Raw genomic sequence first — 25,300 nt, forward strand, 5'->3', positions numbered from 1 at the left:
CCAATAATCCATAAAGGGTTATGCTTTGATGCCCATAGGTAATTTCAACCTTTTGTTTTGGTCTATTTTGTAAATCCACAGTTAAAAGGGTAACACCAGTAGAGCCAAAACCTTTTTCATCCCGTGCTTGCCCAGTAAATGATTGTATTCCTGATGTCATTTGTGACAGTGGTACCAATTGTGCAATGCGTTGTCCTTTTGTAATTTTAATCGGAGGATAAAGGGTGTAAGCCATAATTTGTATTTCCCCTGTAAAGTCCGCATCGATAACACCAGGCAAAACAAATAATCCCAACATAGTTATAGAGGAACGTCCCAGCAATAATGCTCCACATGTTTGTCCATTTAATATAAGAGGACCCTTTATTCCAGTGGGTATCCTCTCAGGCCGGTTCGTCATTAGTGTGACGTCTACTGCTGCTGGTAAGTCCAAGCCGAGGCTCCCGGTTGTTGCGGGTTGCAGACAGGAGGTAGCAGCGATGTTACGGCAGCAGCTGGTGTCTCCGATGTCAGGGCGGCAACTTGTGTCTGTCCCTCATTGCTGTATTGGTAACACTTGATGAATGGTCTCGAGCCTCTTTACGTGACTGCCAGTGAGCCGCTTTGGAGAGGAGCAAGAGCAGCTAACACCTGATTTTGAGTAGACTATGCTTTTGCAACCCTAATCCTAATTCCTTTAAGGCTTCTGCTATAAATGCCTGTGAAGCTGTTGGCATTAATGCCATTCGCTCTAATGCTTCCTCAATAGTCCAGTTTGCCCCTAAAGTAGCTAACACTCTTTGGGTTGCTGGATTGCTATTTTGCAAGGCACACGTTTTCAATAGCGCTCTGCAACACCAGCCCGATCTATAGCAGTAGCTGCTCTATCGATAAAATTTCCAAATGATTCTTCTCTACCTTGTTTAATGCCCATATAAGCCGGTAACCCTCCTGGCTCTTTAACCATGTCTATTGCAGCATGCACTAACTGCATAGACTCTGTAAGTTTATCTGCTCCCGATATCATCTGTGCCTCTGAATGTAAAAATGCCCCTAAGCCAATCAGCTCCTTTACTATTACTCCATGTAATGCGTCATGTGCATTAAACAATAACTGCTGATGCTGAGTGAATATCAACCGAACTATTCCTCTTAAATCATTAAGACATAAAACCTGAGTATTAAAAAGATAATCTAACATTTGCTTAACAGGTTCACTTTTTACTCCAAACTGACTAACCGTAGAACGTAGCTGAGTTAACAGCTTCCAATCTAAGGGAGTATATTCTGCTATATTATGCGTAAGGTTCCCCTGTGCATCATACTGTGGTGTGTATGTAACTGGACATGCAAGACTAGAAGCTATTTCCACCGCCTCACCATCCCCCATTTGCATTACTTCTTTCGCCAAAGCAGCCCAAGCTTCCCTCCTCTGTTTAGCCATCTCCCCCCATGGATCACGGTGCGCCCCTGGGATGGGATCTGGCTCTTTCGGTTATGCCCGCATTCTCCACCATTTGTCGACGGAAGGGAACCAGGACATCATTTTGATCATCACAGGCTCAATTTTATTGATCAGTACGGCGGGTTAAATACAGTTAATAATGAGCTTCATACATATTGCAAAAGTTGAGCTCAGGATTGTTCAGCTTACATATCAGCACCTACGCCTACTTCTACATTCCTATGGTTCTACTTTTGATACTTTCTACATATTCTTAGGATGTATTCAGGACTAATCTCAACTCCCTATCCTCATGTTGCAGCAAGGTCGCTGCTGACTCTTCCTTTCAGCTTGCTGACTGCTGACATTTCTCCTTCAGTTTAACCAGCGGCATTATATCAGTGTGGCCTTTCTCAGCTAACCAATTATTAATAATGCTCTCCACACGCTGTGAAAGCAGGCATGTTGTTGCACTTTTGAGCTCCCCTTGGGATGTCTATCGCAGCTGCAGTGTGCCTTGAGATCAGGGCTTCTTCATTATAAAAATCATAATCCTACGACTATCCCTAAGGCTAACCCTTGGAAGGTAAATCAGGCTGGGATTAGGGATGTTCCCAAGGAAAAAGCCCTGGAGGGAGCAAGTTGAGGCAATTTTGCGCTGCCCTAGGGAAGTCTTTCGCAGCTGCAGTGGGCCTGGAGCTCAGAGCTTACTCATTTAAAAAACCCTTTCCCTATCCTGCACTGGAGGCAGGTAAATCAGACTAGGTATAGGGATGTTGCCAAGGAAAAAGAGGTGGAGGCAGCCATGTTGCACCACTTTTGCTCTCCCCTTGGGATGACTTTCGCAGCTCTGCAGTCTTCCTGGAGCTCAGGGCCTCTTGCTTTAAAAACCCTATCTCTAACCCTAACTGGAGGCATGTAAATAAGCCTAGGGGTAGGCATGGTCCCAGGGAAAAAGCTGTGGAGGCAGGCATGTTGTGGTACTTTTGCGCTCCTCTTGGGTAGTCCTTGGCAGCTGCTGTGTTCTTGGAACTCAGGGCTTTCTGGTTTAAAAACCACTAAAAATCCCCTAGTTCTGGCAGGGAGAAATTCTGCCAGCACAGAAAACATCTCCCATCGTGTTCTAGAGTTTGCACGGAGATCTGCCAAGTGTTTGGCAGGGAGAAAAGGAAAGTTGTCCAAAACAGCTTCCAATCGAATGTTCATGTGATTGGAAAAGTCAGGAGAGTGGTAAGGCACTGTTTTCTATCAGTTGGCAAGGTGCGCACACAATCCCAGTGTTGTACAGCTTCCTTCTTCACCTTTCCGAAGTTGCCGCTCTCTCCGGCTCCTGGAGGGGAAGAAGCGGCTTCTTCGCGCAAAGACGATTGTGCCGCTCACAGTGCTCTCCTTAGCGCGGCTTCTGCCGAAAGACGCCCGGGAGCGACCCTTAGCTCCAGAGAGCACCGTACCTTCCCATTCAATTTTTAGGCTCGACAAACGAAATGGTATACTTGCAGCAGTAGGGCGGGACATTGAACTGGACTTTCTCCTTTTAGAGAGAAGCTAATGGAAAAGTTTCACCGGAATCAGAGCAGGCTGTAAAAGAAGAAAAGTGTCATGAAAATAAGCCAGCCTTATCCTCTTAGTCTTGCTTGTTGTGATTGGCCAAGAATGAAATGTGTCAACTCTGTGTTTTTGGGTTTCACATCAGTAACAGGTACTTCAGCTGCTGTACTTCTCTCCTAAAGTTAAGAACAGAATCCAAGGAATTGTGATTCCATGGTCTCAATTCACCCTATGGTGCCGAAAAAGGAGTGGAAGGTGCACGGGTCAATTAACTTGAATGGCCTATGTAAATCAGCGGCCACTGATTTCCTGAAGGCTTCAACAGGTTAGTTGCCTATGTTTTTCTTGGAATTGTTTTAACCTTTGGTCATGTTTTTCTTGCGATTCTTTTACCCTTTCCCCATTAGTTCAGCCTTTGCTCTCAAGCCTTTGCTGACATTTCCAATATCTCGGTAGCCTGGAAAAGTGTTGTCTTTATTGATCACATCATTATTCCCTTCCAAGGGTTGTTTGCCTCAAGTCTCAGTTTGGCTGGTTTTCTGCTAGTTGATTGTCAGAGGGCAGCAGGTGTTTTGTAAGAGCAAGTACACAATCCCATAGCTTGCTTTTCTTTGGATTTGGCCTGTCTAGAAAATGGAATGACTGAACATCTCTGAGAGGCTTTTCTCTCCTCATTAGGTTTCACTGGAAGGGCAGATGCAAATGGTCTACCTGAAGTCTTGGCACAGAAGAAAGTAGTGGTTTGCTGCTGCATAGAGCTAGAAGCTTACAAAAGGAAGGCCTTGGGCTGAGGCCCATTACTTTGGCTAAGTAGAAAAGGACTGTGGGAAGGTGAGGCAGCTGAATTCGAGGTAGATCAACAAGTTCTAGAACCATCGTGTGTTCACAGCGTGGCGCATGGTGGTTGGTTGAATTGTGTTTGTTATGTCTTAAAGCTATGGAACTGAGAAAGGCCTAAGTGTTTCAAAAGCCTGGTTTTTGTAAGAAAGCAGCTCTCCTTTGCGTCTGCCTGGAGACTCTGCATCACCACGGACCCTCACTGCCAGTTTGCCAAGGAGATGATCAGTAGGAATGTTGCAGAGCTGCTGTGTGCATCTGAATGGAATGGCAGAGAGCGAAGCGCTGGACATTTCTGGCTTTAGTTACAATGCTGCTGCATTGGTGCCAGTTTAGTTGGTTTTCCATCAGTGGCCTTTCTGTCTAGAAGTACACTGCCCAGAGTATTTGATGCCATTTCCTTCCTGTTGTTTTCATACCTTCCTTCAGTTGAAAGGATGATACAACCTTTCCATTTTGAAGATCCCTGTTAGGAAACACTATGCCAGAGGAGTCATCGCTCCCTTTTCTTCTGCCTCCTTTGCCATTTTCAGAGACTCATTTCAAATTTCTGCTCATGTCAAGAAGAATACTGAGACTACTTAGCAGGGTTGACGCTCTCAGCTGCTTTCTTTCCTCTTTCATACTGCTTCATACTGGATGTGACTTCAAGGCCTCGTTTTGTCATCTGCATTTTGCCGTGATCCAAAGCTTCCAGGCCTGTGATTCCAGGCCTGTGAACACAAAAAGAACTCTTAGTCTTTTGCAAGAACTACCCCTAGGAGGATTTGTGTTCACTTTGATCTCTACAGTGTTTCAGAAAAAAGGAGATTGTACTCTCTTCTTGTGTACTCTCTTCTTGTGCTCTCATTTCCCTCTCTCTGCCTTGCATGCCCTAGTTAATCTACCGGCGTGACTCATTTGGCATCATCTCACGGTGCAAATTCTGCATAGTTTCATGTCCTTACAAATGCCAGTTGCCAAGGAGCCTATCTAACCATTCAAGGGGCAAAGAATTGCAGGGCTGGCCAGTTCAGGTGCTGAAACTGTAAGTCATGCCATATCAAAGTGACAGAGCAAATCAGTTGATCTAGGACTTTCAGCTGGACACCTCTGAGAATAGCAGCTTGTCAGCAATGACACAGCCATCTTCCTAGCTGTATTCCAGAAAGAGGAAAGGGATACCTTCAACGGTTAATATGTTTGGCATGAGAAAACAGCAAGAAATGTACCGCAAAATACTTGAGTCAGATCAAGTGCGTTTCTCTAGTGAGAATTTTGCTCTTGTTCTTTCTTGTCTGTGCCTTTACTTTTCACAGAAGACAGGGGAGCATTTCATTATTACTGTTCTTTTGTTTTCTCTTGTTGGCCTCCCTCTTTCCACCTGCAATTAACAAATTTGCCTTTCTTTACTGGCTTCTCTTTCTTTACTTCTACAAGTTGACATGAGGTCATCCAACCTTACCATCAATGTTCTCAGACAGTGGAGGGAAGTAGAAGGTACAGCTAAATGGATAAAAGAAACCCACAAAAATAGACAGGTTTTTACAGTCTTCTGTGAGAACATTAGGACACATGATGTCTTTGAACTGAGTAATGCTCTATTGATTTAACTTTTAGTCCACTCTATTATTATTACTATTATTACATGTGTTTGGCCTTTAGTACAGAGCCTTGGAACTAATGCAGGCCAATACTTTGGCTAATTTTGTTTTATTTCTAGTGAGGACTTTGTTTCTTAAGGAATAGTCCAGAGAAAGAGCGTCCATGGTACAGTTACGGGTCATAAATTTCTGGTACAGTTTGTGCTGGTAATACATCTAGGAAAGAAAGGTTTGACATCTTGTTTGACTTTCAAATGGAACCATGATTTGAAAAACCTAAGAGTTGCGGTTCCCCCCCCACCCCACACCCCAAGTACTTCTCTTTGCACTGTTACTCAGGAATTACACATAAAAGCCCACCCTGTAAAATACGTTGCAGATACTTTGCAAGAAGTGCAGCTTAGCAGCTAGAGATGATAACGTGGGTTAAATAACATTGCTTCTGCAGTGATGGAAACTCTGTCTACGCAGACATACTCAACAAAGGTTACGATGGCTTAGCTCCTGTGCTCAATTGAACGTGCATTTTAGAACTTCCCAAGAAGGTGAATTCAACCTCCTTCATTGCTCTCTGCTGGAGTCCCAAGAGAATTTCAGTCTGCTTTTTGTCATTTACAGCTGTCACTGCCTAGCTCTTGAACATGAGACTCCCTCATGACTGATGAAAGTTGTCTACTTAAGAGTGGGTGAAAGACATGGTCTTGCTCTAGAAGGAGATGAGAAGGTTTCTGCAGTCTTTGTCATCTCTACTGCTTGTGATTTCTATACAAAACCAGCGGGAAGTTTTCTGAAGGCAGTCCAGAAGCTGGCAATATGGACAGCTTACAGCCGAACACTTGCTGCAGTGCAACCATGGTGACATCAGAAAGGACTTCAAAAATTTAAAAGGGCAAACAAAGCAGTTGGAAGGAAAAGAACATGAACCATTATTCCATTTTTCTAATCTATCTTTCTTTCAATCATCATTTTCGTGCAGTTTCGCGGCTTGCGTTGGTATCCCTCCAAAGGAATCTGAGACAGAGTAAGATTTTGAATGGAGTAGAGGTGAGAAACGCAGGCCAAGTTGCCTTTTTTGCCATCAAATACCAGTTACGCTTGAACTACCCTTTGCTTAAGGTGCTTAGCTTACACTAAGAATTGATTAGCACATTTTGATGCGAGCAAATTTTACTGTCATGACTGAGTAAATTTTGCTGTCGTCTGAATAGCAATGTTTGTGTCAAAATAGTATTTTGTCTCCTGTATCTGCAGCAGGTAAGCCTTTTGCTGTCAGCAGTGTTGCTTAACCTTTCATGTCATATCCCTCTTCACATCCATCTTCTGCTTAAGGCTTATTAATCTACTTTAGAATTGGCACGTGGAATAAGACTACTTTTCATTTTTGAAAGCTAATGTCATTTGACCTACTTACAGCAAATAATTCATTAATTGCAAGTCCCCAGCTAGCATCTTTTTGGCATATTCTAAACTTCTAAAGAAGTAACAAAAGCACTCTCCAATACTTGACTTTAATATCACAGTGGGAACGCTGGTCTTGTTTCCAATAAACAATCATGGGTATGGTAAAACAAAAGGAGGGGTTAGAGTTTTCTCTGTTAACCTATAGTGAGCTTGGATTTTGCAATATGCATGAAGTTAAATAACACTGTTATATAAAATGGCTAATTTAATCAATAAATTGGAGTCAATGCTGATCAACGACAAGGTGGATAGGCTTCCCTTCGCTTTCAACACAGTGCCAAGTCGGGCTGGTTTGATAGTACCAAGTGGCTGCTGCAATCTGCCATCCAGAAGCGGGGCAGGTGAGTTTTGTTTGCAAGGGAAAGGGGCCGTGGTTTTTGTTTGGGGGCCTGTGGATTGGAGTGGCCGGCTGGCTCCTGAAAATCCACGATACGCAGCATGGCTCCTAGACCCAAGGTGGCACCAGTGCCAAGTCAGGCTGGTTTGATAGTACCAAGTGGCTCCAGCAATCTGCCATCCAGAAGAGGGGCAGCTGAATTTTGTTTGCCAGGGAAAAGGGCTGTTGATTATGTTTGAGGGCCTGGGGCTGGAAGAGGCCGGCTGGCCCCTGAAAATCCACGATACGCAGGATGGTTCCCAGACCCAAGGTGGCTCCAGTGCCAAGTTGGGCTGGTTTGATAGTACCAAGTGGCTCCTGCAATCTGCCATCCAGAAGAGGGGCAGCTGAATTTTGTTTGCAAGGGAAAAGGGCTGTTGATTATGTTTGAGGGCCTGGGGCTGGAAGAGGCCGGCTGGCCCCTGAAAATCCACGATACGCAGGACGGTTCCCAGACCCAAGGTGGCACCAGTGCCAAGTCAGGCTGGTTTGACAGTAAGAGGTGGCTCCTGCAATCTGCCATCCAGAAGAGGGGCAGGTGAGTTTTGTTTGCAAGGGAAAGGGGCCGTGGTTTTTGTTTGGGGGCCTGTGGATTGGAGTGGCCGGCTGGCTCCTGAAAATCCACGATACGCAGCATGGCTCCTAGACCCAAGGTGGCACCAGTGCCAAGTCAGGCTGGTTTGATAGTACCAAGTGGCTCCAGCAATCTGCCATCCAGAAGAGGGGCAGCTGAATTTTGTTTGCCAGGGAAAAGGGCTGTTGATTATGTTTGAGGGCCTGGGGCTGGAAGAGGCCGGCTGGCCCCTGAAAATCCACGATACGCAGGATGGTTCCCAGACCCAAGGTGGCTCCAGTGCCAAGTTGGGCTGGTTTGATAGTACCAAGTGGCTCCTGCAATCTGCCATCCAGAAGAGGGGCAGCTGAATTTTGTTTGCAAGGGAAAAGGGCTGTTGATTATGTTTGAGGGCCTATGGCTGGGAGTGGCCGGCTGGCTCCTGAAAATCCACGATACGCAGGATGGTTCCCAGACCCAAGGTGGCACCAGTGCCAAGTCAGGCTGGTTTGGCAGTAAGAGGTGGCTCCTGCAATCTGCCATCCAGAAGAGGGGCAGGTGAGTTTTGTTTGCCAGGGAAACGGGCGGAAGTTTGCGTCTGGGGGCCTATGGCTGGGAGTGGCCAGCTGGCTCCTGAAAATCTACGATACGCAGGATGGTTCCCAGACCCAAGGTGGCTCCAGTGCCAAGTTGGGCTGGTTTGATAGTACCAAGTGGCTCCTGCAATCTGCCATCCAGAAGAGGGGCAGGTGAGTTTTGTTTGCCAGGGAAAAGGGCTGTTGATTATGTTTGAGGGCCTGGGGCTGGAAGAGGCCGGCTGGCCCCTGAAAATCCACGATACGCAGGATGGTTCCCAGACCCAAGATGGCACCAGTGCCAAGTCGGGCTGGTTTGATAGTACCAAGTGGCTCCTGCAATCTCCCATGATCACATGAAGAAATACTTTCTGGTGTCTGTACTGGCCCATATGCTCTTTCTTCTCTCCCTCAACTTCTCCATCACCTCTCATCTGTTTCACATGCGCTATCTTCAAGGTCCACAGGCTACTTTTCACAGAATCTTCAGGCCTGATGCAGTAAGATCGATGAATAAAACAGAGCTGGGATCTATTTTCCAGTTTGGATAAAATGCATTCTGCACACAAATCCAAGGAGAAGGTGCTGCCCGATGCCCAGAAAAACTTTCACTACTGCTAGTGTTCTACGTCAACCGCAACTTAGTCTGAAAGAAAAGCTTTTTCTCTGAGAGCATCTGAGAGGTTTGCATGAAGCACTGATATCTGACATATGCAATTTTGAATTGGAGAGGAAAAAGAAAATGGCAAGAAGTTTTTAATTTTAGTGGTTTCAATTTTAATTTCCGTGCACTTTTTCAAAACTTGTCAGCTCAAATGCCCATCTACATCTTTTAGTCATCTGTAAGTCAGTATTCATATAAAATGTGCTTCAAATCAAAAGAATTTCAAATTTGCACTCCAAGTTTCTATGCCTAGATTTATGATTTCCTACACATATTAGATGAAAGGAAGGCCTTTTTTACTGAGGGAGTGCTGGAACACTGGAACAGGTTGCCCAGAGAAGTTGTGGATGTCCCATGCCTGAAAGTATTCAAGGTCAGCTTGGACGGGGCTTGGAGCAGCAACAAAGGAGAAGCTTGACGGTAGAGAAACAAAGTTGGACTATAGAAGAAACTCGGACTGAAGTATAGGAGCAAGTTTTCTCTCAGCTCTTGGGGTAAATTCAAAGTTGTACAAAATGACATTTATCTGTGATATTCACGACTGTAACAGAAAGGTTCATGAAAACTGTACAGAAGATAGCAAATTTCAAAAGAGATAAGAATTACAGCATAAAATCCACGGGATGGGTTACAACATGAGACACTCTCTAAGAGAAAATCTCTGTGTTTCAGCACTTCATCATGGTAAGATTTCATGAAGTGCCAAAGAAGGCGGCAAAATATCATTCGGGACATTATTGACTGGAATTCAGCCTGGCCATTAGTAGGAACTGGCTTTGAACACATCATGTAGATATACCACACACACTTTCCCTTCACTGAAAAATTACTGTTTACAACCAATAAGCAATTGACGATCACAATTGATTGAAAGCATCTTAAACATGTCAAGTATTTCATTGTAGATGATCTGTGATCCAAATGCTTCTTCCACCTTAGAGAGGGACAGAACAATTCTTCCATATCATGATGGTTTAAAATTGTATCAACCAATGTTTTCTGCTGAAAAGATATCATCTATTTTTTTCTATTTTTGGAAGAAAATATTCCTAGACATACAACAGGTGAGAACTAAGTAATTTTAAAGAAACAAATGAAATGAAAGTATTCTGTAAATAGAATTAAATGAAAAGCTGTGTTTTAAATAGGAGCTAAATATTAAACAGAATTTTTGTACCAGGCATTTGAATTACTGCACCAGCTCTTTTGCCCATAAAGAGAGCATTTCAGTCTTTTCCTGCCTGCTTCCCCTTTGGAGACAGCTGTGGCCCTAGGATTTGCGTCTGAGGGAGAGCTCCATCCTTGGACCTCCTGATCTTTCCCAAGTGGCCAAATGGGGATGCACCAGCAGCACTGCTGGGAAGGTGCTGGCTCAGTGGCTGTTTTTTGAGACTGTGCCCCCCATATCAGCTTTATGTGTGTGTGGGGGGGGGGGGGGTGCTCTGGTGGCTGTGGTTACACACTCACTGGCCTTGGCAGAGCACAAGTGGGAACCTTTGAAGGTTCCAGCTGCTGTGAGGCGCAGGAGGCAGAGCTGGTGCTAGGCACAGTGTGGTACTGTGCTGAGGGAAAGGTGAATACAGTTAATAATCCACCCTCAGCTAATCACTGAGGGCTGATGGGAGGCACAGGCTTGGTGGAGTGGCTCAGACACTGCGGCTCCGCCGTGCAAAGCAGCATGGCTGAGCTGGTTGTTGGTCAGGTAAGGGCTCAAATATATTTCCTGCAACTTGCTCCAGCACAGTTCAGCCTGGAAAAAAGGCATTTTTCCAAGTGTAGGGGAGTCAAGCTCCAATAAATGTCAGCTGAGCCCTGGTGCTTGCTCCCCTGCATGAAGCCTCAGTGAGGAACCAGGGCCTCCTGTCAGCAGGAGGGGAAGGGAGATCAGAGTTGTTGGAAGAATACATGACTGAAGGCTGAGCACAGGGTTGGTGGTGCTTTGCGTGGCTCTTGCATGACATCCAGGCTGGGTGTTGCAGTGTGAGCTAACCTTTTGTTTTGCATCAGGCTTTATGCCAGAGCCAGCCCCAGGCTGCACATTTTCACCCAAATCCATTTTTGTTGTTGCAAGACTGCTATACCTGCCACTGGGTTTCAACCAGTGTTACCAGCAACACAGGTCTGTTGGTGTGAGTGAAACACCCACACAAGCTCTTTACAGCTCCAGCACAAATTGCAATACAGGAAAGAGGCCTTCTCCTCACAGCCCCAACAGATAAGGCTGAGTAAGAATCCCAAGCCAGGACAAACTTCTCTGCCATCCCTAACCCATGCCACACATAGATTGAGGGATAGGAGTTTGCAACAACTGGAAACTGCCCTTGACCCACTGCTTTACCTGGAGAGGATGCAGCTGTTCCAGCTGAGGGTTCCCACACGGCCACAATGGCTGGTCATGGTTCGGAGACGTTTCTGCTGCTCAACGTCCCATAGCTTATAGGGGCCTGAGTAAATATATGTATTGCAGTAAAAGATCTCTGTATTGTATAAGTGACCCTGCCCTGATTCTAGTTATTGTAAATGGGCTGCAGCTGCACTGTCCTTGATTGGGCAGTAGCCTGTGGAGGTAGCTGGGATAAAAGGGGGTGGGGCATTCAGGGAGGGCTGTAGAGGAGCCCTGGCTGAGAAGGAACAACAGCACTGCTGTGAAGAGCTGCTGTGAGAAAACCACCCAGAAGGTATGAGACCCTAGAAATATTATATACAACAATGTAAATGCAACAATAGCTGGAGAGGCAAAGTAAAAAGTTCTTCAGAAGAAACCAAATCCTGTTTCTATGCCCTAGGAACCTCACTGCACAGGCTCTGGCATTCAGCTTTCTCAGTAAGGGAACAGAGAAAATATGTATCTCATGACCATAGCACAGAAGGTAACGCTGCTTATCAGAAAACGCCCAAATCAAACCCTGCCTTGCACACTGGGCAGTTCCACCCCACACCAGGGAAGACAAGTCAGGTGCATGGCATCCTTCCTCTGCCAGCCAAGGTTTTGTCCCCAGGCCCCACAGTTCTGTCAATCCCTAGAAAACACCTCTAGTTTTACTCCTGCATTCACCTGAATCTCAGCACTACTTGTGCCAACAGCAAGGTAGTCTCCTTCTTTAATCCATGATGCAGAGGAAATGTAAACATCTGGATGCTCCGTCTGCAGCAGGGGGATAATCTCCCTAGTAGCGTGATTCCACAGATAAACAGTGTCATCCAGAGCCACTGCCAGGAAGTTCTGGGAGCTCCAGTCTATGAGATTCAGATCTACACTTTGAAAGAGCAATGCAGGTCACACCATGATGGCTAGAGAGCCCTGCCCTTCACCCGTGCTGCTGCAGCAGGTGTGGGTGCACACGTGCACACACACACGTGCAGGTGAGGGGCAGCCTTCTGAGTGTCACTATGCCCAGCTGCTGGGGCCAGGTACCCTGCTCCAAGGCACCTACACAGTGCCCTAGACCACTGTGCCTGTAAGGCCACACAGGGACACTCCAGAAGTGGTCTGTGCTAGCCTGGGTACACAAAATAATACAGATAGCCCAGTTACACTGTCCTAGGAACAGCAATCCAGTGCAGAATGTTCTGGATGCCCAGCACTCAACCCTGTAGCCTACTTACAGTAGTCGTTGAATATCTCTGGTGCATCCAAGACCCGTTCTGGCTTTGAGGGAATATATCTGCTCTTCTTCCTGCTCAATCCAGGTGCCATTTTCTGACTGTAGAGCACTTTCAGGTTATTCTGATAGTCTGTGTGCAGGGGAACAGGTTTGTTAACCTGAGTTAGTTTCCTCCCAGCTGAGTGCTGCTCACCCAACTAGGAATCCCTTGGAGTGAAAATAAAGTCCTAAGAGAAACACTCACAAGCCTGCAGTGCACTAAAATCACTGGCAGAATGAACTGCTGAGCAGGGGTGAGCTACAATTTCCTCATTCATGGAAACAAATTTAACAAACACTTGGGTTTTTGAATCCCATTATATTTAGTTGCAGTTTAAGCTAGAAAGTGCACAGCAGAGGGTTTGATGCTCTTACAGACTTCATGAACGTTTGGAACCTGCAGTACCGGTAACTGTCACCGACATCTTTCCATAAAAATCCTTTCTTTAGGATTTTTCCCCCTTCTGAGAAGCTGTGGCCTCAGCAACAAAAGGTAAACAATGGTTATCTGCTGCTGGGGAATGCAACAGGTGGATGCATGATCAGTCTTGGGTGAATGTTTGGATTTACTGACCACTCACAGCGGAGCTGGGTCTCACCCTCTGCTGAGAAACAGCCCTTTGTTTATTCATTCTTTTCCTATTCTTAGCTTAGCTAGCTTCTGAGAACTTTCCTTCTATTTCTTTTAGTATAGTAATAATGTAATATATATCATAAAATATTAAATCAAGCCTTCTGAACATGAGGTCAAGATTCTCATCTCTCTCTCCACCCTGAAGACCCTTGCAAGCCCTGTAACAGGTGACCAACTGGCAGTCATAGCAACTCTCCTAAATAAATTCACTTTAACTGTTATGCCCTCCCTCGACCTCAGGAACCTTAAGAAAGGAGACTCCAGCCTGTACAGCTCTCAGAAACCAGTTGATTTCTCCTGTGACCACACACAGAGCCTCTGTGTTGCTGTTCCCCTGACCTGATCCCTCCTGCTGATTCAGCTCACACGGAGCCTGTATCACACCTTCTGGAGCATTCTGTGGTTTTCCGCTGAGGTGGAGGATCTTTGCCTCTTCCACATCAAAACCATTCAGATTCACTGCCCAGGCTTTCTGTTGCTCCTACAGAGACAAATCACCCTCAGTGCAATGCATTTAAAACAATTCCCACACAACAATTTAAACAGACACCTAAGTCCCCTTCTCTTAGAATCTGAAGATGTTTGACTGTGCTGCAAGGGTCAGTCACACAGAGGCAGGTCAAAGCAGTTTTCCTCAGACTTTCATACATTGTCCTGCTCACATTTTCAAACAATGGCAAATTCAGTGTCATTGCCAGAGGGAAAAGCCACAGCCACAAAGCGACCAAATGCTTCACAAACAGATTTCAGAACACAGTGTAAAACATTCCAGAAGTGTTCCCTGTGGAGACATTGTCCTAGAATAGCTACCACCAGCAGTTTCACTTTGCATAGGCTTACAGCTTTGTGTTTTTGTTGCCTGCTACATTTTAAAGCCTCGTTAGTCAAAAGCTAAATTTTGCTACCAGAAGCAGCATAGGCTTCGAGTGCATGGCAGTCTCTACAGCTTCAGTCTCATCCTAGGCTCCTGAAGCCCAGAGCTGCAAGTAGTGATGGCTGGGACTTGTCAGTGCCGTGTGCCCCCTTGATAGAACCTATTGTTCACTGCTCTGTAAAGGGGCAGGAAGGAGTAGCAGTTATTGAAGTAATTGTAACTTAGCAACATGCTCACCTTCTTGGTAGGGGAATCCTCAGCAGGGTCATTCTCTTTGGTTAGGAGGAAATTTGCCATCTCCATCTGCATAGTGCTGCGTTTGGGAATGTAGCGATCCCCCCCAGCCTTTGTGGGGGTGCTTTGAATTTTGGATCCAGATTTACCTGCATTCACATATGAAAATATTGTCTTACAGCTATTTAACAGCCTGTATTAGAGCTTTCACGGGAGCAAACCCAACACTCTTCCACATCACACCCACCAGACAAGTAGGACTCTGAGGTCTCATGCCACCCAGTCCCAACTAACTTATATTTTCCTCCCTGCCACCAAGTTGGTTAGGGACTGTGTGGTGCAACTCCTTGGGTCTAGTGCAACAATTCCAGAGTCCAGAGATAAGGGGAAGATACAAAAACGCTCACAGGATGTAAAGCTGTCAGCTGACATTCCTGCCCACACTTGTCCTAGCATCCAGCTGTGCCAGCAAGGCTCAGCTGGGTGAACAGCAGCTCGCCAGCCCCAGTGCTCAGAGCTCTGCCCCTCATGCTGGCAAGGAGGTGGGTGGCTGTCAGGAGCACAGCCCACCTCCTCCTGCCTGAGCAGCAGCCGGTAGGGCAGCGTGGCAGGGAGCCCAGGGCCCCATGGCTACGGACAAGCAGCCTGGGCCAGGCTCCCGCACTCAACCTCTGCCGCCGGTGGCCGGCGCTCACCGGGTGTCTTGGACGGCGTCTTGCTGGGGCTGTGGGAGCGACATGCCGGCTTTATGGGGGACACGCCGACAGGGCTGGGCTCCGGGCCGCTCTCCTTGGCCTTGCGCTGCCATGGCGCAGGCGGCGCATTCGGGATCAGCGTGTCCAGCTTCAGCAGCCCGTGCAGGTCCGCCTCCAACAGGAACTGCACCGTGGTCCTGCGGGCGGGCAGTGTGAGCCGTGCCCACCGGCCGGGCTGAGCCTACTCCGACTGCCCCGCCGGCCTCCCCACCACCGGACCGTGCAAGCGCTCCAGCTGCTCCTCCCCACTAAGGGACACCCCCACTCTCCCCAGCCGCTCCTCGGGACACCCCATCAGCCGATACGCCCTCCCTCCGCTTCTCGGGGGTCCTTGATCAGGCAGCACCCCTTCCAGCCGCTCTTTGGGGCTTCTTCCGATAAGCAACATTCTCCCTTCCCCTGCCTTTCAAGGGCAATCTCGTCCCTGCTCTTTCTCCTCCCCACCGTGCTTTGCCTCTGCCCAGTGCCCCTGGGGGTGCTCTGGGCCAGGCAGCCTCAGTGGGAGCCAGCACTGGCTGCAGCCCCAGCGGGCCCCCCCAGGACAGGGCCCAGCAATTAGGAGGCCAATGAAAGCTCTGGGCAGCAGCAGAACCCTCAGCAGAGTTCTTTGGACAATCAAGGACTGGCCACCCCTACACTGCAACCTCACTGGGAATGTTTTCTGTCTGACGTAGACTTTCAAAAGAAGCTGTCTGAGGGAAAGATGAACTAAACACTCACCCTTTTCTCTTCCAGCAAGTCCAACTTCAGACAGAGCATAAGATGAAGATAAGCTGCAAAACAAGCAGGCCTGCCAGTAACCGTAGCCAGAAGCCTGTTCCCTGACAGAAACCCCTTCCAAGGCCCTTCTGGGAATCAGGAACATGTGCTGTGGTTCCAGCTGCACCTGTGGGAGCAATGGGGAGCGTCAGCCCGTGCTGTGCTGCACTGCTGAGCTGGCAGCACGGTGGATGCGGGCAGGACGTTCTCCATTTCCCCAGAGCTGGGGCCTGCAGGGACCTTGCTGCCCCTTGGCACAGGCTGTGCCACCCAACAAAGCCCAGCAGGCCGAGAGGAGAGCCCGGGCGCAGCAGGAAGCTGAGAGAAGGCCCTGCTCTAGAACGGAGGGAGTTCCACCAGAAGCAAACAAAGATGGTAATTTGAAGACATTCCCACTGTGCTCAAAATTTGTCTGAGAAGATTAGGACGTGAGCTTGTCAAAAATCCCAGGAAATATCTGGGAAAAGGTTTTATGTATGTTGGTTGTGACTAGGTACAAAGCTCCTGTGGGAAAAGAGCCTCTGCAGCAGGCTGGCTGGCTGAAGGGGTCTTACTTCTTCCTAGAATAAAGATTACCACTGAAATGCAATTTTATTTTTTATTGTATAAGGGGAAAATATTTTCCAGACCTCTAAAACCAGTTTCAAAAATACAGATGTGTTGTGGAAAAAGGAATGAAACATATGAGGATTTCTCTACACAAGAGATATTTCTAAATATTTTTAAAAATGAGAAGTGAAGACAAAATGAGGTCATTTTTTTGGATTCTAAAACTACTTTAAAAAATCTTTAAGTACTATAGGAATTGGGAAGAAATATTTGGGGGTGTCTGTCTACAGAAAAAATATTTTGAAATATTTCTACAAATTTCTAATATCTAAAAGTGAAAAATTAAGAAAATGGGTTTGCTTTTTCTCGGGAGCCCCATGCTGCTGCCTGCCCACTGGGCTCCCCCAGCCCTCGGGACCCCGCCGCTGGTCACAGCAGCCCCTGCCTGGCTCCTGCCTGCCCACACCGTGGGCATCCACGGCTGCTCCTGGCCATGGAGCTCAGCCAGTGGTGCTGCCGGCCGGGCTTTGCTGCTGCTGCCACCCAAACACTGGGGTGACGGCACCTTCCCTTTAGTGCAACTAAAGAAAGGGCCATCACCTAGCCTGGCAGAGAGCGGGGATAACTTCAGTGTTGTTTAGAGGGCAGGCCCAGGGGGCTCAGGGGCAGAGGAAGGGACATGTTGGACTCAGGAGGGGCAGGAGGGTGCTGGGCTGCTCCTGGGGTCTATAGAAGAAGTCGGGACAGGACAGAGGAGGATTAAAAAAGAGATGGAAGTAGCTTGGGGATATACATGGGGAGAGGAGGTGGCAGTGGGATATCCAGGAGAATAGGAGATTTCCTTGTCGATGGCTGTTCTGCAGTCTTCTTCTCAGAACTCATGACAGGGCTGCCCAGGCCCTTCTAACTGCTGGAGGAGGTGCTCCTGCTGTTTGGGTGTGACATGCAGCCACCATCTTAAAACTCCTGTCCAGAGGTGGAACTGTGGAAAGAAGAGGTGGCTGGGGCCCCAGCTGCCAGTGGCACACAGGGAGCCTCCTGCACAGCCGGGCCCAGAGCTGGCAAAGCTCCCCAACACGGCTGGAGCTGCTGGCACAGCTTGGCCCAGCTGCACAGCTGTCCCTCAAGGCGCCGGCCCGCAGGTCACGGCTCTGGTCAGGCTCCCTGGCCAGGAGCGGGCCCCAGAGCGCCTCTGCCTTTCAAGGGCAATCTCGTCCCTGCTCTTTCTCCTCCCCACCGTGCTTTGCCTCTGCCCAGTGCCCCTGGGGCTGCTCTTGGCCAGGCAGCCTCAGTGGGAGCCAGCACTGGCTGCAGCCCCAGCGGGGCCCCGGGACAAGGCCCAGCATTTAGGAGGCCAATGAAAGCTCTGGGCAGCAGCAGAACCCTCAGCAGAGTTCTTTGGACAATCAAGGACTGGCCACCCCTACACTGCAACCTCACTGGGAATGTTTTCTGTCTGACGTAGACTTTCAAAAGAAGCTCTTTGAGGGAAAGGTGAACTAAACACTCACCCTTTTCTCTTCCAGCAAGTCCAACTTCGGACAGAGCATAAGATGAAGATCAGCTCCAAGACAAGCAGGCCTGCCAGTAACCCTAGCCAGAAGCCTGTTCCCTGACAGAAACCCCTTCCAAGGCCCTTCTGGGAATCAGGAACATGTGCTGTGGTTCCAGCTGCACCTGTGGGAGCGATGGGGATCGTCAGCCCGTGCTGTGCTGCACTGCTGAGCTGGCAGCACGGTGGATGCGGGCAGGACATTCTCCGTTTCCCCCAGAGCTGGGGCCTGCAGGGACCTTGCCACCCCGTGGCACAGGCTGTGCCACCCAACAAAGCCCAGCAGGCCGAGAGGAGAGCCCGGGGGCAGCGCAGCTTTTTGGGCAGTCGCTGCTTGGAGGGACACGGGCCACACCCATCCCTGAGCAGCCCCTGCCAGCCCTGGCCCTCCCTGCCCCGTGACAGCTCCCCCCGCCCCAGGGCACAGAGTCAGGCCCTGTCAGGACCCAGTGCAGCCCCTGCCCAGTCGGGAGCCAAGGCTGGCTCTGGCCCTGGGCTCGCGGCAGGGCTCCCGCTCGGGGCTGCTCCTGTGCCTTGGGCCTCTGGGCACTCAGGGCCAGCTCCAGAGCAGCTGCAGCGGGAGGGACGTTGGTGCACGAGTCCCCTTTTCCCAGGGCTGTGAACGAGCTCCAAAGGCACCTCCAGCTTTGCCGGGCTGTGCAAGGGAGGCCCTGGTAGAAGAAGAAGAGCTGCAGCCACACAGCTCTGCCAATGGCTGAGCCCTGCTGAGCCTGGCACAGCAATTACCTTCTGTGCCTGTGCCCATGCCTGTGTTTGGCTTGGACTTCCTTCCTGCAGCAGGGGCTGCCAATCGGCCTCTGCTTTGTTGGGGAAACACCTCCTTCTGTCCTAACTTTTGGCCCATCACTTGAGAAACAAAAAGTACACCTTAAAAGATGGAGAAATTCTCCATTTCTTTAATGGCATGTTCAGAACGTCATGCTTATGCAAAATCGGATAAAATCAACAAATCATCTGGGCTTTTTCAGCTGGGCCATGGCCCACCGTCCTTCAAACACCTGCCAGTGCTGAGCAGAAGTTGTGAGTGGATCGTGCAGGGTGAGGGCACACACATGCATGGCTCTGTCCTGGCACCTGCAGCGATGCCCCCCTGGCCGAGCTTTGGGCTCTGAGCTGGCAGGTCTCACAGGGGAAAGGCCTTGGCGTACCCTCACCATCTCCCAGAGGCTCAATGCTGAACGTGGGCTGGGAAGCCAGATCACCTTTAGCAACAGGCTCAGCTGCAAAGAAAGGCAGGACACAACAGCTCCAATGGCACTGCTGAAGATTCTCCTTCAGGCCCGAGTGGCAGTGAGGGCATCTGGGTGATTGGTGCCCTCCAAGGCACTCCCTTGGCTCTGCCTTCCACTCAGGAGCAGGGCCAGGGGGACCTCGTGCCTGCAGTGGCCCCATACTGGGATGGAAGGAGCCCCTTGTGGGGCAGTCGGGGCAGAAAGGACTCCCTGGAGCAGCCAGCAGCTTGAAACCCAGCCCCAGGCAGGGCCAGGGCTTAGCAGTGGCAGCAGAAGCAGCTCGGGCTCCCTGGGGGCTGCAAAGGAGCTGAGAAAGGCTCAGCCCCCAGGCACAGCCCTGGGCCCAGCCCCTTCCCTCTCTGCTCTTCTCTGTGGCTGCACAGAGCACACAGAAGGACACAGTGCCATTGCACACGGGAGGAGGATGGACAGCTAAATGCCCCTTCCTCCCACTGACAGTGATCCTGTGGGATCCCTCAGGGCTCCAGAAGGGAGCAGGGTAAGGTTTCCAGAACTGATCTACCTTCAGTGAAATTTAAGGGAACTGGCTCATGGTAAGCTCTTGGCATACTGACACAGATTATTCTGTCAGGAAAGGTACATTAAGAACATGCCTCCAACATCTGACAAGGTCTTCAAAGCACCATTCACCAGCATTTCCAAGTAATCCAAGTCATGATTCCAGTCGAGGAGGGATCACAGATGCTACAGAACCATTTCCATGGTGTGTTGGGATCCCCTTCTCCCTTGGGGAATTGGGGACTGCAAGGGGGTGGGGTAAGGGTGTGGGAGCCTGTGGCTCCTGGTCACTCTGTACGCTCTTTGCAGGTCCTGTGCAACATGCCTGGAGGGGCAGCTGGAGCAGCCCAGGGCCCTGGGGCTCTCTCCCTGCCACACAGGAAACCCTCACTAAATGCTTGGGGAAATCTGCAGTGCCACAGCTGTCGCTCCCAACCTCCGTCCCTCCCTCCTGCTTGCCCACCTGCCCATGGAACAGCTCCCACAGCCCACGGGCACATAGCCAGGCCCTCTCAGGACACACTGGAGCCTTGCTCTCCCCCTCTGCCCTTTCCCCACCACGGGCACCCTGTGCAGCCGCTCCCAGGTTTCGGGACATGTCTCCCACGGAGGGAGCCCAGCAGGACAGCTCAGTACCCGAGTGCCCTGAGCCTGCTCGGGACAATTCCTCTGGGCTGTGCCCATCTTATCCGGGCTGTGCCCGCAGTGCCAAGCAGCAGAGAGGGCAGCTCAAGCCTCAGCAGGGCTCAGGCCCAGAAGCAGAGCAACTACCTCCTGTGGCTGTGTCTGGCATCGCCTCCCTTCCTGCAGGAAATGCCACCTTCAATAGAGCCCCTCTGTCCATCCCTTGAGAAAGGAAGAGGCACAGCTGGATCAGATGGAATCATTGCACATCCAGGAGGTGGCCTGTTCAGGAGGCAATACTTGTCCAAAACATGGATAAGGATCAGGAAAATTGATCTTGGAAGGGCATTAAACCAAGAAACAAGTACTTCAAAACCCCTGGAGGTGGCTGCCATGGTGAGTTCCCTGAGGTGTCAAAGGCCAAGCCACACCCATGGCTGCTTTCCCTGAGGTGTCACAGCTGCAGCCCCAGCCCCATGGCCGGGTTTCCTGAGGGCTGGCAGTCCCAGTCTCGCTCCATGGCCGGTTTCCTGAGGTGTCACAGCCCCAGCCCCACTCCATGGCCGGTTTCCCTGAGGGCTGACAGCCCCAGTCCCGCTCCATGGCCGGGTTTCCTGAGGGCTGACAGCCCCAGTCCCGCTCCATGGCCGGTTTCCTGAGGTGTCACAGTCCCAGTCTCGCTCCATGGCCAGTTTCCTGAGGTGTCACAGCCCCAGCCTCGCTCCATGGCCGCTTTCCCTGAGGTGTCACAGCCCCAGTCCCACTCCATGGCCGGTTTCCCTGAGGTGTCACAGCCCCAGCCTCGCTCCATGGCCAGTTTCCCTGAGGGCTGGCAGTCCCAGTCTCGCTCCATGGCCGGTTTCCTGAGGGCTGGCAGTCCCAGTCTCGCTCCATGGCTGGTTTCCTGAGGTGTCACAGCCCCAGTCCCACTCCATGGCCGGTTTCCCTGAGGGCTGACAGCCCCAGTCCCGCTCCATGGCTGGTTCCCTGAGGTGTCACAGTCCCAGTCCCACTCCATGGCCGGTTTCCTGAGGTGTCACAGCCCCAGCCCCACTCCATGGCCAGTTTCCCTGAGGTATCTCAGCCCCAGCCCCGCTCCATTGCCAGTTTCCCTGAGGGCTGACAGCCCCAGTCCCGCTCCGTGTCCGGTTTCCCTGAGGTGTCACAGCCCCAGCCTCGCTCCATGGCCGGGTTTCCTGGTCGCTTTGAGGTGCTGTTCCTCTCTCTCTGTGGAGAAAGTAGAGGCCAAGGAGCTTGCAGAGCAAGCCCAGAGCCACGAGGGCTCTACTGCCTGCTCAGCCCTGTGTGAGCTCTGCTCCTTCATGCCTTCTCCTCCCGTTGTCAGGTCGCACTGACACTCGGCCTGAGCCCAGTGTTCCCTTTTGGGGCCAAGGGAAATCTCTGCTCCTGCCTCTGGCACAGGGTGCTCTGCCAGCAGGTCAGGGAAGGAGACAGCCCTGGAGAGAGGCATGAGCAGTGGAGGAAAGCCAACATCACTGCAGTCTTGCAAAAGGGCACCAAGAAAGAGCCAGGAAACTGCAGGGCCATCAGCCTCAGCTCCATCCCCAGAAAGGTGACAGAACAGCTCCTCTTGGATGCCATCTCTAAGCCTGTGGAATAACAGGAATGGAAACCATGCTTGACCAATCCCATAGCCACCTGTGCTGCAGTGACTGGCTGGGCTTGTGAGGGGAGAGCAGTGGTTGTTGCCAGCTGGGACTTCAGCAAGGCTTTGTCCCTGCCTCCCATAACAGGCCCCTGAGGCAGCTCAGGGACAGTGGGGCAGAGAAGTGGACAGGGGAGCTCCAAACTCAGGTAGCTGTGAGCTCAGGGCACCGTGCTGGGCCCAGCCTTGTTTGCCTTATTCCCCAGTGACCTGGCAGAAGGGACAGAGTGTTCCCTCAGTGTTTGCTGATGGGACAGAATTGGGAGCAGGGCCTGAGGCACCACAAGGCTCTGCTGCCCTTCAGTGAGACCTGGAGAGGCTCGAGAGTTGGGCAGAGAGGAACCTAATGAAGTTGCACTGGGAAAAGCCTCTAGAAGAGCTTCAGGCTTTGTAATTACCAGGCAACAGAAGTGTTTTAGTATAGTGGAGTCTATAACGTTGTCTTGTAATGTCCAGTCAGGGAAACCACTGCGTCTCTGTATGTCATAGGACCAGTCACTTGTATGTATGTCAAGAAAGTCTTTGGGAGAAACATGAATGAATTCAGAAACTTCCCCTGATATTATTTTGGATTTTCACGATTTTCTGGAATGCTGGGTGAAGTGTAAGGATGCCAAAAGGAAAGTGAAAGCAAACCAATAAATCTTTAAAAACTCAGAAGCCTCTCCTGTCTGTTCCTTGAAGAAGTTGCCAAACAATGTCACTTTTGCAATCCTTTGAAAGATCTTATAGGAAAAAGCATTGGCCAAAAGTGCTGCCCTGTGTTTCTGAACAGCAACATGCATTTTGTGTTGATGCAAGGTTTGTACCAGGGTTTGGGGTTTTTGTGTGTGCTTTGAATGTGAGTCTTTGCAGGACTATTAATAATTAGACCATGTACTGAAGAGAACATGTTACTGTGTTGTGCTGTTCAGTGCTGAAGAGGGTTGAGACAGAGCAGGTAGCTCTGTGTCTGTGTGTAATTGCATGAGCAGCACGGGAGCAGTGCCCAGGGCCTGGAGAAGCAAACGGGTTCCCGGTGCTGAGGACAAGGTGTCCAGAGCTCGGGATTGTCCGGCCAAGCTCTTCTGGCTCCTTGTGCTTCGAGACCTAGCCGGGAGCCCTGCAGAGCCCCGGGTGCAGCTTCCTAACTTCCCCCCTCTTCCTCTGCCTCCTCCCTGCCACCAGGGTAAAGGCGCTCCCTGGCATTGCACTGGCTGTGCCTCCCTCCTAGACCAGTGAAGGGATCGTTTCCCAGCCAAGGTGGCTCTCCCATGGAGACAGGAAAATGGGCAAACTCCTGCTGCCCCAGCATCAGGCAGGTGCAGTGTGTCCTTGCCTGTCAGTCCCTGCCCTGCTTCCCAGAGATGCCACTGATTGTTCCAGAAGTCATGGATCTGCATTTCCAGGAGCATGTTTGCAAAGACACGAAAGAGAAAAATTGACAAGAATTGTTTGTGCTTCTCTTCCTAATTTTTTCCAATGTATTTTCTAGTAGGAAAGCATGGACCAAACTGGCAAAGTTCCTATAATGTAGGAAAAGCATCCTCCTGTATTTGACTTGAGTTGAGGACAGTTGCAAGCTCTCCTGTCAAATGTACACAGAAAATTCTCAGTGAATTTTCTGTCTTTCTGCTGAGTCAGTATAAAAGATGACGCTTCTCAGAAGCTTAATACTAATTTTTCCATTTATATGGAAAGTCAAAGTTGTTAGTTCATATGATGGCAGGATAACGGAGGCAGCTGTGGTGGTGTCCAGGTTTATCTCCTGTACCCAATGGTGATCAGCAGCAGCATCAAATCAGGTTCATCTTAGTTTTCTGCAGACAGGTCTTGATGAAAACATCAGTTCACCTAGAACAGGGTTTGAATCCCTGTAGTGCAGCTGACTCCGCACGGGCTCTCTGGGCCACCGCCTGCCAGGGGCAGGAGCAGAAATTTCCCTTGGCCGGGGCCGGAGCCCTAGTGTGGCAGTGCCTGAACAGCACCTCCCTGCCTACAGTGCCACCCTGGATGGCTGCCCCAGGGCCTGGCATTTGACCCTGCACTTGCTGCAGGAGTCCTGGCCCTGCTTCCACCCTGAGCAAACGCTCGGACCATTTTAGAAGCTCGGTGCCCAAGGGGGCCGCCACAAGTGGTTGCCAGGGACCTGGGGCCATGGCTGCCCCGATTTTGGGTACACGGTGCTGATGTCAGAGTGGCCATTGTGACCTGTGCCACCAAGGCCACAAAAGGGAACGCGGGGCTCAAGCCGAGTGTCAGTGCGACCTGACAACGGGAGGAGAAGGTAGGGCGGGGATGTGGCTGCCCAGGGACCAGAGGGGCCCCACACCTCGGGGCTCTGGGCCTGTGCTGCAGGCTCACCTGCCTCTCCCTTCCCAAAATCACAGAATCAGCAGAGGAACAGCCAGAGGACACTGCAGTGTTACTCAAGGCGACGACGGGAGGAGAAACAGACAGGAGCAGGGCTCACGCAGGGCTGAGCAGGGAGTAGAGCCTCGTGGTTCTGGGCCTGTTCTGCAAACTCCCCCCCCCCCCTTCTTTCTCCCATAGACAGAGAGGAACAGCACCTCGAAGTGACCACGTCCCTCGAGGAGATAGACTCAGCGTAGACAGCCGCCATGTCTGACAGAAAGCAGGAGGGTCCTGGTGCCAGGGAGCCAGGTGAAGGCAAAGCAGCTCTCTGATAGCTTGGCCCAGGGGCTCTTGTGGTAGCAGGCAGCGTGGGGATCAGAACAGAGGCAGGGGGAGGCAGGAGCTGCTCGGCCATGCCAGGGCTGGGAGCCTCCTTCCTGCCCAAGTGGGGCCCAGCTGGGCCAGGGGGCAGCTCCTGGGACAGCCGTGCCCGCATTGGCCCCCGCTCTGCAAGGCCTCCAGCGCTGCCCATCAGCCAGGCAGGGACAGAGCAGCCTTGGGGCCGATGCTGCTGCAGGCTCAGAGCCCCGCACAGCTGCTCATGCCCAGTGCCATTGGCTCTGTCCCCTGCAGCCTGCATGCTGTGTCGCCGTGCCGAGGCTGACCCGGTCATGTGCGGTGATAAACTGCAGAAGGGTGGGCTCTGTGCCCACGTGTTCTGCATGGTGAGTGGCTCCGGGCGCTCCCTCCACCTTTGCAATGGGCAGCTCCTCCCGCCCCCTCCTCATCAGCTTCTCCCCTTGGCTGTAGTTCTTCGCCACTCTACTATTTCGGCAAGAGACGGACCGCGGGGGACTCATGGACTTTCTCCCTCGAGATCTCC

General features: G+C 50.6%; 1 protein-coding gene across 1 annotated transcript in view; it reads right to left on the reverse strand.

Moving 5' to 3' along the window:
- The window catches only part of LOC134432889 (zinc finger protein 160-like), an 88,268-nt gene extending 63,178 nt beyond the window's left edge, over positions 1–25,090 (reverse strand). The window contains exon 1 of the mRNA XM_063181762.1: positions 25,083–25,090. Within this exon, the coding sequence (XP_063037832.1) occupies positions 25,083–25,090 (8 nt within the window). The remainder of the gene's footprint in view (positions 1–25,082) is intronic.
- Between the last annotated feature and the right edge of the window lie 210 nt (positions 25,091–25,300).

The sequence above is a fragment of the Melospiza melodia genome, assembly GCF_035770615.1.
Source record: "Melospiza melodia melodia isolate bMelMel2 chromosome 7 unlocalized genomic scaffold, bMelMel2.pri SUPER_7_unloc_1, whole genome shotgun sequence".
In the NCBI taxonomy this organism is placed as follows: Eukaryota; Metazoa; Chordata; class Aves; order Passeriformes; family Passerellidae; genus Melospiza; species Melospiza melodia.